Source organism: Passer domesticus, chromosome 2 (assembly GCF_036417665.1).
Source record: "Passer domesticus isolate bPasDom1 chromosome 2, bPasDom1.hap1, whole genome shotgun sequence".
NCBI classification, from domain to species: domain Eukaryota; kingdom Metazoa; phylum Chordata; class Aves; order Passeriformes; family Passeridae; genus Passer; species Passer domesticus.
This window is the reverse complement of record NC_087475.1, coordinates 925,100-937,915: the sequence shown is the minus strand read 5'-3', so window position 1 is coordinate 937,915 and position 12,816 is coordinate 925,100. Positions and strand designations below refer to the sequence as shown.

The following is a 12,816-nucleotide window of genomic DNA, read 5'->3' as shown; positions in this document are numbered from 1 at the left end:
ACTTGGGCACTGATTATCAGTCAGCATGGTAAAAACTTGCAAATATGGGGGTTTTAAGGAGGAGGTTTGTTTTCACAGCTGCCTTGGCTTTCTTCTTGAATCAAACTTGAAAGGTTTTTTAGATCTATTATGTTGGGAAATCAGCATCATGTTACAGTTTTTGCAATTGGATTTTTTTTCCCAGTGCAAGGCTGCCCCACAACCTTGTAGCAAATTTTCCTGATTACAGGGAACTGCAAACCAGTCGAGTTTGAAGTACCCACAGGGGAGAAATTTGTGAGCTACAGTAAACAAACCTCCCCATGCCACAGATTTGTGACTTACAGTAAATAAACCATTAGCACTAACAACAGCCTTAATGTTCTTATCCTCTTGCAGGAAAGGAATTTTTATCCTGGAAAGACATCTTAAAGCATTTCAGGACAGGAAAATTACTCTTTGCAGTGTTATTAACTGTCCAGACTTCCTGGCTCATTTAGGGAAGGACCATAACAAAGTTTTCCAGAGCTAACATGGAAAATGCCTGTGCACATGGTGCTTCTCCCCAGGCTGCATCCTTCAGAGCAGCTCCACGTACTTATGTAGTGAGGATGAGCATCTCTTCCCTAACTGTTTGATATGTGTTCAGGTTTTTTTTTTCTTAAAAAGACCCTGTCTTCCATATCTAGATTTTTCCTTGGAGTTGTTGGCTTTGTGTTCATATCCTTGTTCTCTCCTGCATGGCCTGAAATGATTCCCAGCCCTTGGCAGAAATGCAGAGTAGCTGGAACTTGGGGTCACTTGGAGCCATCCTCAGTGGTTCAGTTTCAGCTGGAGCTGAAATCTGGCTCTTCTCCCAACAAACTCTTGCCTTGACCTGTTTTTGTGTTGAGACAAACCTGAACCTCACTCTCTGCTTGCTTTGGGGAAATCTTGTTCCATAAATCCTCACCAAGTCCAGTGAAAAACATGGAAAGTCTTCCCTTGTTTTGTGTCTGTTTTGCTCATTTCTTTGCAGTGTCTGAACTTGTCATTACCACTGGCAGTGCATCCAGCAGGATTATTCCTGGCCTTGAATCTCAACATTAGAAGAGATCAGGGTTGGATGGGGTACTGGGAGAAATCCTTCCCTGGCAGGGTGGGCAGGGCTGGCACAGCTGGGGCTGCCCCTGGATCCCTGGCAGTGCCCAAGGCCAGGCTGGGCACTGGGGCTGGAGCAGCCTGGCACAGGGGAAGGTGTCCCTGCCCAGGTACAATGGGATGAGCTTTAGGATCCCTCCCAACCCAAAACATTCAGTGATTCCTTGACCCCACCATGGGGTGAAATTTTTCCAGTTGTTTTTGAGATGCAGGAGCCTGGTTTATGTGGAACTCCTGGGTTACAGTTGTGACCTGGAAAGAAAGTTTGGCACATGCCCTTACACAACATTTTGTGCCATTCCAATGTCCTTACAGACAGTTAATAATTTAATCTAGAATTATGATTTTTAAGTAGGATTGTGCCTTTTAAAACATATGTGTATATGTTCTGTGTGTATTTACAGTTTGTGTTTTACCTTGCAGACTGTTGGTTCTCTCCCTTACCCCATTGCATGCATCACTTGCCTGGTTTTGTGGTCACACCTGGGATGGTTTTGCTCCTGTGTGAAAACTGGTTCTGAGCATTTTGAAGGGAATTGATCTCATGGAACCAGGAAACCCTTGCTTTGGGATCGTCCCTGTCTCATGCAGTGAAACCCTTTTTGCTTCATTTCCTTAGAGAGGGCTTAAGGATATTTTAAATAGAAGGCAGGAGCTCTAGCAGTGGAACTTTACCATGTTTAATTCCTTGTTTAGGCTTGCACTGAGAATGTGAGAGTCCCTGGTGCCTGCTCAGCCCCCTTTGCAATGCAAGGAAATCCCTTGATTTTACAAATGCCCAATTTGTGGGTGTACTTCTTTTTTTGTGCCATTCCAATGTACTTACAGACAATTAATAATTTATTTAATCTAGAAATAGGGTTTTTGAGTTGGATTGTACCTTTTAAAATGTCTGCAATGCAAGGAAATCCCTTGATTTTACATATGCCCAAGGAATTTGTAAAATTCTGTCCTGTCCCAGGAAGTTTCTCTGTCTGTTTCTCCAACATTTGCATTTCTTCCCTCTAAAGCTGCTGTTTCTTGTCTGCTGGACCCTTTCTCTTCTTGGCCTCCTGTGATCAACCAGTGCTGGAGCAGCAGGGCTAAGTGTGACCAGAAGGAGGGTGAATGACAGAAAACCTGCTTTAAATACCTCAATTAAATTCTCTTTGTGCATTTGAAGAGCTCCTCGTGTCCTGCAGGAGTTGAGAAGATAGAGAATGGAAGAAATTCAGAGCCCAGTGTCCTTGGGTGGGAGAGAGGAGCTGCCTCAGGCAGTGGTGCTGTGGGCTGACCCAGCTGCTGAGATGCTGATAAGGCCTAGTAGATGCTGAATAATTCTATTAAATGACTGCTTGGAAAATCTGCTTCCCAGATCTGCACCAGCAGAGCCCTGCACTTATGTAACTGGGAGAGTTCAGGAGAGCAGCTGCTTGCAGGGGACAGTGACCTCCCTGAGTCCTTCAGGGGACAGAGCCTTTGCTTTCAGCACCAGCTGGAGCCTCTCCCTGCCCTGCCAGACCTTTTATCTGCTGGCTGTGCCTCGGAGCAGGGGACAGGGAATGGACTGCACATCCTGAACTGCCTGACTCAACCCTTGTGCTGACTCAGGGCTTCTCCTTCCTTCCTACCCTTCCCCCAGCAGAGCTGTTGCTTGGTGGCAGAGATGGGGAAGGTGAAGTGAAACAACTCAAGAATAGCTGATTTTCTTTTTTTTTTTCCATTGTCCCCATTTCAAAGGATCAGCTCTAAAGTTGAGACAAGCACGTGGATTTTCACAGCATAGCTACGTGGGATTAGGTCAGGCCTACAGTGATTAAATCTTGGGCTGGAAGGCACCACTGCTGTCCAAGCCAGACTTACCAGCTCTAAACTATTCCTTTGGCTGCCCTAATTCCTTTAAAAACATCGAGCTGGACTGACACATGAGAGTTCCTGCAGAGCTGTGTCATGGGCATCTGTAAGAAAGGGAGGGAGGAAGTTTATCAGCCACTTCCCAGAGGATTTCCATGGTCTTCTTGACTTGGATGTGCTGCAGCAGTGTCCCCCTTGCTGCAGGAGGTGGCCCAAGGTGGGTGGAGTAGGTGTGAGAGTTGATGCAGGAATAAGGAGAGGGATAATCTGCAAAAAGCTATGTGATTATTTACTCTCTGACCCAGTTAGGGAGGTTCTTGCAGAGGCAGTAACTGAAGGAACAAGGTTCTTTGTGGTGAGGCTGGAGAGATCAGAATGTGGTGAGGGGAAAATGCCCACAGAAGGGATCCAGCTTTCAGAGCTGGAGTTCAGGAGTTAAGGGTGGCCAGGTTAAAGGTGTGGTGTGACTCTCAGACTCCTCTTAGAATAATGGACTCCCATAAAACTAGGATAAAGCTGGCACTGAGGAGTTGCAGAGCACTCAGCCGAGGCTGGACTCAAGGCTTTGGCCACTCTCTTTTGTTCCAAGAACCTCCTGAGTGCCATTGCTTAGGGGTCCTGGAGCCATGGCCACAGCTGGATGAGCAGCTTGGGAATAAAGCATGACTGTCTTCAGTTTATGGGATGGAAATTCCAGAACCCATCTGCTTCACCTGCTCCTCTTGGTGTCCATGGAGTCACCTGCTGGGTGAGCTTGGGAGGGAGCACAGAGGGTCCCTGGTGCCACCTCCCTGCTCCAGCAGGGCCATCCCAGAGCCAGGGCACAGGGCTGGCTCCAGGAGGCTCTGCAATGTCCCAGGGAGGAGCCTGCAGCCCCTGGGTGGGCTCTGCTCCAGCTCGGCCCCTGCCCAGGGCAGAAGTTGTGCCTCCTGGGAGGGGAATTGCTGGGCTCAGGCCCTGCCCGTGGCTCTGGGGCCATTGCTGGGCCTGGGGCAGAGCCTGGGCCTGCTCTGACCTCTGCACAGGGACAGACACAGGGACAGACACAGGGACACTAGGGACAGACACAGGGACAGACAGGGCTGGGGCTCCTCTCCAGGCTGAGCATCCCCAGCTCCCCCAGCCCCTCCTGGGCACAGGGAGGCTCCAGGCCCTTGCTCAGCTCTGCTGGATCTGCTCTGGGAGCTCCAGGTCTGGCAGACAAAACAGACTGGGAGATCCAAGGACACACAGCCCTCACATCCAGCAGGGCATCCTGCACTTTCTTGTGCTCCTTTTCAGATCATTGTTGAAGTTAGTGTCAGGCTGCCATTAAGGGTGTTGTAGGTGTGCAGGTATTCCCAACTTCCTAATTCTTGTCTTGCAGATTTTTGGGTTCAGGGCTTGTTTTGAAGGAGGAGGAGTCAGAAATTGCCCACTGCCATTGTGTTAATGGGGGTTTTTAACACACTCCCCCAAACCAGCAAAATGAGGTCACTGCTGCACCTGTGTGAGTAAAGACAACTTTTAAAAAAAAACAATAAATTGTAGAACTAAGAAACTCCTGGAATTCCTGCTTTACAAGGTCTGGTGGTTCTGAATGAAGCCAACAGCTATTAAACTGAAAATAAAACAAGATACTTATTTCTTATTAAGGGGTTTAGAAATGGCTTTTCATTGTGTGAAATCTTTTAAAAGGAGAGTCACCTCTTGAGAAGGGTGCTGCAATCCAGTCACAGTTCACTGGGGACTGGAATTACTGGAGGAGCCCAGCAGCTCCCTCTGTGTGAGAGATCCTGGGATCCCTGGTGCTGGCACAGCCCTGCCAGCCCAGGCAGTGCCAGCTGTGCCCCACGGCCACCTTGTCCCCAGCCCAGAGCACTCAGTGCCACCTGCAGGGGACACCTGCAGGGATGGGCACTGCCAAGCTCCCTGGGCAGCCCCTGCCGAGGCCTGAGCACCCTTTCCATGGGCAAATTCCTGCTGCTGGCCCAGCTGAGCCTGCCCTGGCCCAGCCTGAGGCCGTTCCCTCTGCTCCTGTCCCCTCTGGCTGTCCCTCCTGTGTGGCAGATGATCCTTAAGGTCCCTCCCTACCCAACCCATTCCATGATTCTGGGATGCAGAGGTGACTTCTCAGCAGTTTGATCATTGCCACAGCTGTTAAAAACCCCTGCAGTGGGGAGGTGCTTTGTTAATCTCTTCTGGGTGCAAAATAGAAGAAATGGCAGGACTTGACATTTGGGAAGGTTTTTACTTTATCAGTCACTGCTGTAAGGAACAGAAACCCGGGAAAGTTTTGCAAAGAGTGACTGAGTTAAAATCTGATCCCCAAAGAGCAAGGATCAGAATTCCTGAATGTCCCAAAATGCTTTTGTTTCCAACATTGATCCAAACTTACCAGGCTTTGCTAAAACTCTCTGAGTCCCTTGACTGCTCCTGGTTTGGAGGCTTTCCCATGGAACATCTGCAAACTCCAACCCTGCAGTCAGCCTGGGACACTCATCTGATGTCCTGCTTGGGGGGATTTTGTTGTCACTTGGAATTCCTGGAGGATGTTGGGCCTTTATCTGGTTGGGTTTGTCTCTTTTTTTTTCCTGTGGGAGGAGGGAGGTGACTGATAAGTGGCCTCAGGAATTAATTCTGGCATTCAGATCAAGAATTATCTCCTGAGGAATTGTTTGGGAATAGAAATGCTGGGTTGCATTTTAGGGAAAACAAAACCAGGATCTTTCTAGTGTTAAATGTGTCTGTATAAAGACACAGCCCTGAAATAGCTCAATTATTCTTAATTTATACCTCCTGTGGCTTTATTGCAGTGTTCTCTGTAAACATGGCCTCAGCAGAGCACAGATAACTTTAAATAGAAACTCTAATAAAGTTCTGAGCCGTATTTTTAAATACTTAATACACTGTGAAAGGAATTCTCATATTTGTCTGACTCCTATGAATAAATGTTTTTACTGGAGTTATTTTCAACCTGCTCATTTTTTTCGAGGTAAAATCTTGAAACATCAGTACTTAAATTTAGATATGGTCTGTGATTGTATATATGTGGAGTTGTTCTGAACATAGTTGTTCTCTATGTGGTTCAGTTTTACCTTTAGGTGAACAACTTCTGGAGTTATGGTTAGGTTATATCTATTATATAATAATACTAATAGTAATACTAATAATGCTAATAATATGAATAAATTATATATATATAATGTAACCTGTATAGTTTATATATAAACACTGCTTGTGTATAGAGAATTGGTTTATGAGCAGAAACAGCTTGCAGTGAGGATGAAGAATTTCAGTGTTTCTGAGTTAGCTGCAGCAGTGTGAGGTGGAAGAGAGCCCTGAGAGCTGAGCTGCCTGGGCAGGGCCTCGTCTCCCTCACTCACAGCTGGGCTAAGCAAATGTTTCTCATTAGTGCCTACAAAGATAATTGTACAGGTGGTAAAGTTCCAGCTGTACCTCATGTAAAACTGCTGCTGGGTGCCTCCTTGCTGGTGTTTGCTGTTCACTTTCCACCCCTGGGCCAGGGCACGTGTCACCATGCCCAGGTGAGGCACAGGGAAAGGCTCCTGTGCTCTGAGCTCCAGGGGAAGCCGTGGGTGGGGAGGTTGTGGGGCTTCCTCTGGTGGAAAAGACAAGGAAAGGGCTGGAACTGGATGGGCTTTAAGGTCCCTCCCAACCCAAACCATCCTGTGGTTCTGTGGTTGCACTCCCAGACTGTTTGGGCTTTGCAGAAAGCCCCAGAAGCCAGGAGATGTTCAGTGCCACTGGAACAGTTTTGACAAGGAGGGGCATTTCTGCCAGCCCAGAGCAGCCCAGGCCAATGACCCCAGGCAGGGGGAATCACAGAGAGCAGCTGTGCAATGGTCCTGTGGCCATTTCACATTATTGATCTCCTGCAGTGTCATTGATCTGTCACTGGGAACACCAACAAGCTCCAGTGCCCCACAGACCTGCCAGGAGGGGACAGCCAGGGGGACAGCAGCTCTGCTGCCAGGGAACAGGGACAGGAGCAGAGGGAACGGCCTCAGGCTGGGCCAGGGCAGGCTCAGCTGGGCCAGCAGCAGGAATTTGCCCATGGAAAGGGTGCTCAGGCCTTGGCAGGGGCTGCCCAGGGAGCTTGGCAGTGCCCATCCCTGCAGGTGTCCCCTGCAGGTGGCACTGAGTGCTCTGGGCTGGGGACAAGGTGGCCATGGGGCACAGCTGGCACTGCCTGGGCTGGCAGGGCTGTGCCAGCCCCAGGGATCCTCTTGCCTTGGTGGGCAGAGGAGCTGTGGGGTGGCTGCTGCTGGCACCACACTGGGAATTGAAAGCTGCAATATTTGCCTTTTGTGGAGGGTTGGGAAGTACAGAGCTCATGGCTAACCCCAGTGGTCAGTGGTTTGCACCCTGTGGATCTCTGCTGTTCAGGGAAGAAGGACTTTATGTAGGAAGGAGGTGTTTCATGTTGGAAGGAGGTGTTTCATGTTGGATTGGTTTGGCAAATCCCAGTGCAGCACTGCCTTAAGCTCTTTTTTGTCAGACAAAGGTGAGTAGCTCAAAGTTCCTTGTTGTGTTCTCTAAAGAAGGATAAAGTCTGAGCTGCATCTCCTGCCTCCTGTGCAGAAGACACCTTTGAGGCACTGCTGGTCCTGCTCCGTTGCTGCTGTGGTTGTGCTGCTGTGGGAGCTCTGGGCTGCCTTCCCCAGTGTGCAATCCACTGATGGTGCCCTGGTGCTTCCCCTGCTCGTCTCCCCTTCTTCCTGTTTGAATCATTCCTGAACTCATTGGTCAGCAGCAGTTGAATTTATCAGAGTTCAAAAAACTGCTGAGGTATCCATGTTTATACAGATCTCAGTGGTTGGAGTGAATCACAGCTTTCCTGAAGGGAAGGGGTGGCACAGAGCTCAGCTTACCCAGCCTGCATTTCTGGCAGCTCTCTGGGCGTTTGGTTCCTTCATGATTTTTGTTTTATCCCACTGTGGGTTCTTTCTTGGGGATGCTGGGAGACACAAGGAAGGCAGAGGAGTGGAGTGAGTGCTGCTGTGCAACTGGTAGAGACTGGAGAATGTGGAAGGCACATCTAAACAGCTGGTTACTGTTTCAAAATAAGCTTGGAAATCAAGATGTCAGTTCTGGGCCCTCAGTGCAATAGAGACCTTGAGGAGTTGAAGCGTGTCCAGGGCAGGGAATGGAGCTGGGAAGGGGCTGGAGAATTGCTGAGGAGCTGGGAAGGGGCTGGAGAATTGCTGAGGAGCTGGGAAGGGGCTGGAGGATTCCTGAGGAGCTGGGAAGGGGCTGGAGAATTGCTGAGGAGCTGGGAAGGGGCTGGAGAATTGCTGAGGAGCTGGGAAGGGGCTGGAGAATTGCTGAGGAGCTGGGAAGGGGCTGGAGAATTGCTGAGGAGCTGGGAAGGGGCTGGAGAATTGCTGAGGAGCTGGGAAGGGGCTGGAGAATTGCTGAGGAGCTGGGAAGGGGCTGAGGCTGGAGCAAAGGAGGCTCAGGGGGCCCTTGTGGCTCTGCACAAGTCCCTGGCAGGAGGGGACAGCCGGGGGGGTCGGGCTCTGCTCCAGGGAACAGGGACAGGAGCAGAGGGAACGGCCTCAGGCTGGGCCAGGGCAGGCTCAGCTGGGCCAGCAGCAGGAGTTTGCCCATGGAAAGGGTGCTCAGGCCTTGGCAGCGGCTGCCCAGGGAGCTTGGCAGTGCCCATCCCTGCAGGTGTCCCCTGCAGGTGGCACTGAGTGCTCTGGGCTGGGGACAAGGTGGCCGTGGGGCACAGCTGGCACTGCCTGGGCTGGCAGGGCTGTGCCAGCCCCAGGGATCCTGTGCTAATTTATTTCATTTACAATACTTCACATATGTATGATATTTTATAATAGAACAACTGTGCCAGATGTTTTTGGGAGTAAATAATACCTGTTCTCCATCCCTGAGCTCTTCAATCCCAAAAACAGAATCACAGAGAAACTTGGGTCAGGATGGACCTCAGAAAACCATCTGGTCCAGCCTGTGGGAGAGAGGTTTGGGGGCCCTGGTGTCACCCCAGTCATGCACAGTGAAACCTGTGCTTGTGGAGCTCAGGTGATTCCTCAGCAATGAACAGCAAATATTCCAGTAGGGGAGAGATTTGTCTTTCCCTCCTGTTTTTTTTTTTTTTTTTTTTCTTGCTTTCTTCTTTTTTTTTTCTTTTTTTTTTCCTTTTCTTTTTTTTTTTTTTTTTTTCCTTCTGGAAGTTCTTTGGAATAGTTTCTGCTTTCCTTGGCATCCAGCACGGGGCTGGTGTTCAGACTCCACTCTCCCTCTCCTCTTCCCCCTGTGTTCAAGGTAAAGGGGAGTCAGTTCCTTTGGAATCCTGAAGGGCTGAGCTGTAAATGCTCTGCTGCTTCCCCTTGTGCTGAAAAGGAGCAGATAATGTTGAAACTGCCTGGGCTGTGACAGGGGGGACTTCTGCTTTTGGTTTTCCTGCTTTTTCTCTTTTTTTTTTTTTTTTTGGGGTGTGGTTTTCTTGGCTTTTTTTGGTGGTTTTTGGTTGGTGTTTTTTTTTTTTTTTTTTGAGGGGGTGGTTTTAGGGTTTGTGGGTTTTTTTTTTTCTTTAAGTTTGGTTTTGGTTTAGCTTTCTTTTTGCTTGTTTGGTGTTTTTTTCTGGTTTTATTTTTTTTCCTCCTCCTTTGTCCCCCCTTCTTTTTTCCTCCTTTTTCCCCCTTTTTTTTTTCTCAAGATTTCCTTGCAGTCATAAAACCCAGCAGCATCACCAAGTTCTTTCCCAGAGCAGAGAACAATAAGAAAACATAGGCAAAGATAAAAGTGCTGATTTTTCAGCACTTCAGGAATGCTTTTTGGAGAGCCCTACAGCTCAGGGAGCTCGCTCTGAACCCTTGGATCTCTGCACCTGGAATTTGAAACTTTTGGGATAACACTTGGGAGCAGCATCAGCTGCCTTCCCTGGCCTGGAGCACAAGGCTTTGGAGTCTTGTGCTTGGCCAAATCAGGAGGAAAAAGAGTCAGGATCGTGCCCATCATTCCCCAAATTCCAACTGCTGGGGAGCCTGGCTGGCAAAAGTGCCAGGGGTTTGTGCAGGGACATCTGGGGAGGGGACACAGAGGAGTTCCCAAGTTGGAAGCCAGAAGAGAATGTGGGAAGTGTGAGAGGGGGATGGGGAGGGGAGCAAACAGGAATTCAGACAAAAGGAAATTGTTGGTGCAAGTGAATGCCTTTTCTTAGGGATATTGATAAATTTCTGCTGCTGTTCAGGCAGCCTAAATGATTCTCCTGCCTCTGTTCCCCTCTGCCTTTCTGCTGTTGCCTGGAAGACACGAGTGGAATCTGGCAGGACAAGAGGCCATGGCTCATTGTTGTGCTGCTCCGGTGCTGGGCATTGTCCCCTGGCTCAGGCAGCTCCTGGCAGCCTTTGTGTGCAGCAAGAAAAATGGTTTTCCTCCTCTGTGTCCTGATGAAATTTGGAGCCTGTGTGGTGCCTTTGTTGGCAGAGGCAGTGGTGCCCTCCTGGAGGCTCCCCTGCCCTCCCTCTGCACCTTGGTGCTCCTCAGGCTGGGCTGGGGACAGAGCAGGACATGAGTTTATCTCCATGGAGCCATGAATTTAATTAAAATCAGGAATTAAAAATAAAAAGCAGATCCCTGATGTTGGGTTGCAGCAGTTGGAAATGGAGGCAATTTCCCTGCTGAGCAGGAGCAGGGGCTGTGACACTCAGGAGAGTCATGGAGCCTGGAGCAGCATCCCTGGGGTGGGACTGAGCTCTGCCCTCACTCCATCTCTGGCCATTTATAAAGAAATAATTATTGATAACTGCAGCCTGCTTTTGAGGCCATTCTTAAAGCAGAATGAAATGGAGCTGTTTGCTGGGAGGAAGATGCACAGGGAAATGCAAAAATGAGACACTGAGTTTTGTAAGTCCCAGATGGTGTGACACAATCCTGCTTCTTCACTTTTTTTTTATTTCTGTAGTAATTAACCATACAGAAAATATATGGAAATATAAGATACTATGTCAAATATCTAATTTTTTGTTTTTCTTTTCCAGGCATCTCTTAACAAGCTAAAAGTGACAGAACCATGGCTCAGTTTCCAACACCTTTTGGGGGTAAGTGGTTTCTGCTGTGTTCTGAACTGTTCCTGTGTGCAGAAACTTGGCACAAACCCGTTCCTTTCCAAGGGTTTTCCCTAGGGAAGTGCTTGTGCATGTCTCTGAGCTGAGAGTTCCTGGGCTTTGTGGTGGCTTTGCAGACCCCTCCCTTTGCAGCCAAGAGCACAGAGCCCTGTGTGCTGCATCCCTCCCTCCCTCCCTTCCAGCCCCAGCCTCTGTCCCTGCAGGGGACACCAAGGCACAGCCAGGCCACTCAGGCACTGGGCACCACCTCATTCTGCTCCACCTGCACTGCAGAAGTGCACATGCCTTTTCCTTTCAGGGTTCCTGGACTTGGCACTTGCTGAAAGCTCCAGCAGATGCTTTGGGTGGTGTCACTGCCAGTTTTCCCCTTGTCCCATCACTCACATTTAGGTTAGAACAAAAGTAACACATTTTTTAGCTCTTCATTTACAGCAGGGGAAGTTGCAGCACCTGGAAATGCAGTGAAAAATCCGGGATGGGCCCTGGCAGTGCAGCAGGGACAAGATTTTTTTGCTACTCACATGAAATCACAGAATGCCAGACTGGGTTGAGCTGGGAGGAACCTTAAAGCCCACCCAGTGCCACCCTGCCATGGCAGGGACACCTTCCCCTGTGCCAGGCTGCTCCAGCCCCAGTGTCCAGCCTGGCCTTGGGCACTGCCAGGGATCCAGGGGCAGCCCCAGCTGCTCTGGGCACCCTGTGCCAGCCCTGCCCACCCTGCCAGGGAACAATTCCTGCTGTGTAACTCAGCCAGGTTTCCCCTCTTTGAGTCTGACCCCTGCTTGTCCTGGCACTCAGTTCACCTCTTCCTTCAGATCCTGGGAGTCATCTGGGAGTTGAGTTTTGCAGCTGATCTGCAGCAGGATTACAAGAGGGAGATCTCAGTGCTGAGACAGAGGAACTGCTCTGGTTGCATCTGTTGGGGGCTGATCTGTGGGCAGGGGCAGGTGGGGTACTGGGGGAACCTTTGCAGGTGCCTTTGCAGGTAAAGGAACTGGAATTTCAGCTCTGTGTGCTCTGGGGCAAATAACCTCCCACCCTTGGGTTGTTTGAGGAGGACCAGAATGCTGTGAGATCATCACACTCACAAAGAAAAGAGGGAGAATGTTCCTTAATGTCATTTCTGCATTTCTTTTGAACCAGGCAACCTGGATATCTGGGCTATTACTGTGGAGGAGAGAGCAAAACATGATCAACAGTTCCATAGTCTGAAACCAACTGCTGGATTTATCACTGGTAAGCAAACAGTTTCCACTTCTAATTTTATTTAGTTAAATCTTAACTAGTGAGCCTAAGTGTGTGCAGAGCTGCCTGGGAGACATATGGGCATAATAATTAGAACATTTGAACAAGCATTTCTTATTTTATATCCTGTTGCTCAAATATTTTGCCACATCAGCCCCAACTTTTCTGTTATTTTCTGATATTTTCTCTTCCCCATCCTGCTGTGGAAGGGAGTGATGGGTTCTTTGTGCTTGAGGTCAGCCCACCACACTAATATTGTGATAAATAAAAGGTCTGATTAAATAAAGCTGTGTCACTTTAACTGAAATCAGCTTTAGAAATCCAATTTGTGCAGCACTGACATCAGCATGGTTGACCTCTTGGAAAGATCTAAATGCAGAACTGATTGAAACAGTGGGGAGCAAAGCTCCAAATCAAGGAATTGCACTGATCCTAATAAATTTTCATCAAACTTTGGTCTCAAAGGCAGTAGGAGGCCTCCTCTTCATTGCTCTGTTTGGTACATTGAATTTTCTTAGTGCTCATCAGCCAT

The 12,816-nt window shown here is 49.0% G+C and overlaps 1 protein-coding gene across 4 annotated transcripts in view; it reads left to right on the top strand.

Moving 5' to 3' along the window:
• The window catches only part of ITSN1 (intersectin 1), a 106,641-nt gene that overhangs the window by 15,937 nt on the left and 77,888 nt on the right, over window positions 1–12,816 (top strand). For all 4 annotated transcript variants that reach the window (XM_064405199.1, XM_064405192.1, XM_064405186.1 and 1 more), the window contains exons 2-3: window positions 10,953–11,012; window positions 12,183–12,275. In XM_064405199.1, the coding sequence (XP_064261269.1) occupies window positions 10,985–11,012; window positions 12,183–12,275 (121 nt within the window). In that variant the 5' untranslated portion in view covers window positions 10,953–10,984. The remainder of the gene's footprint in view (window positions 1–10,952; window positions 11,013–12,182; window positions 12,276–12,816) is intronic.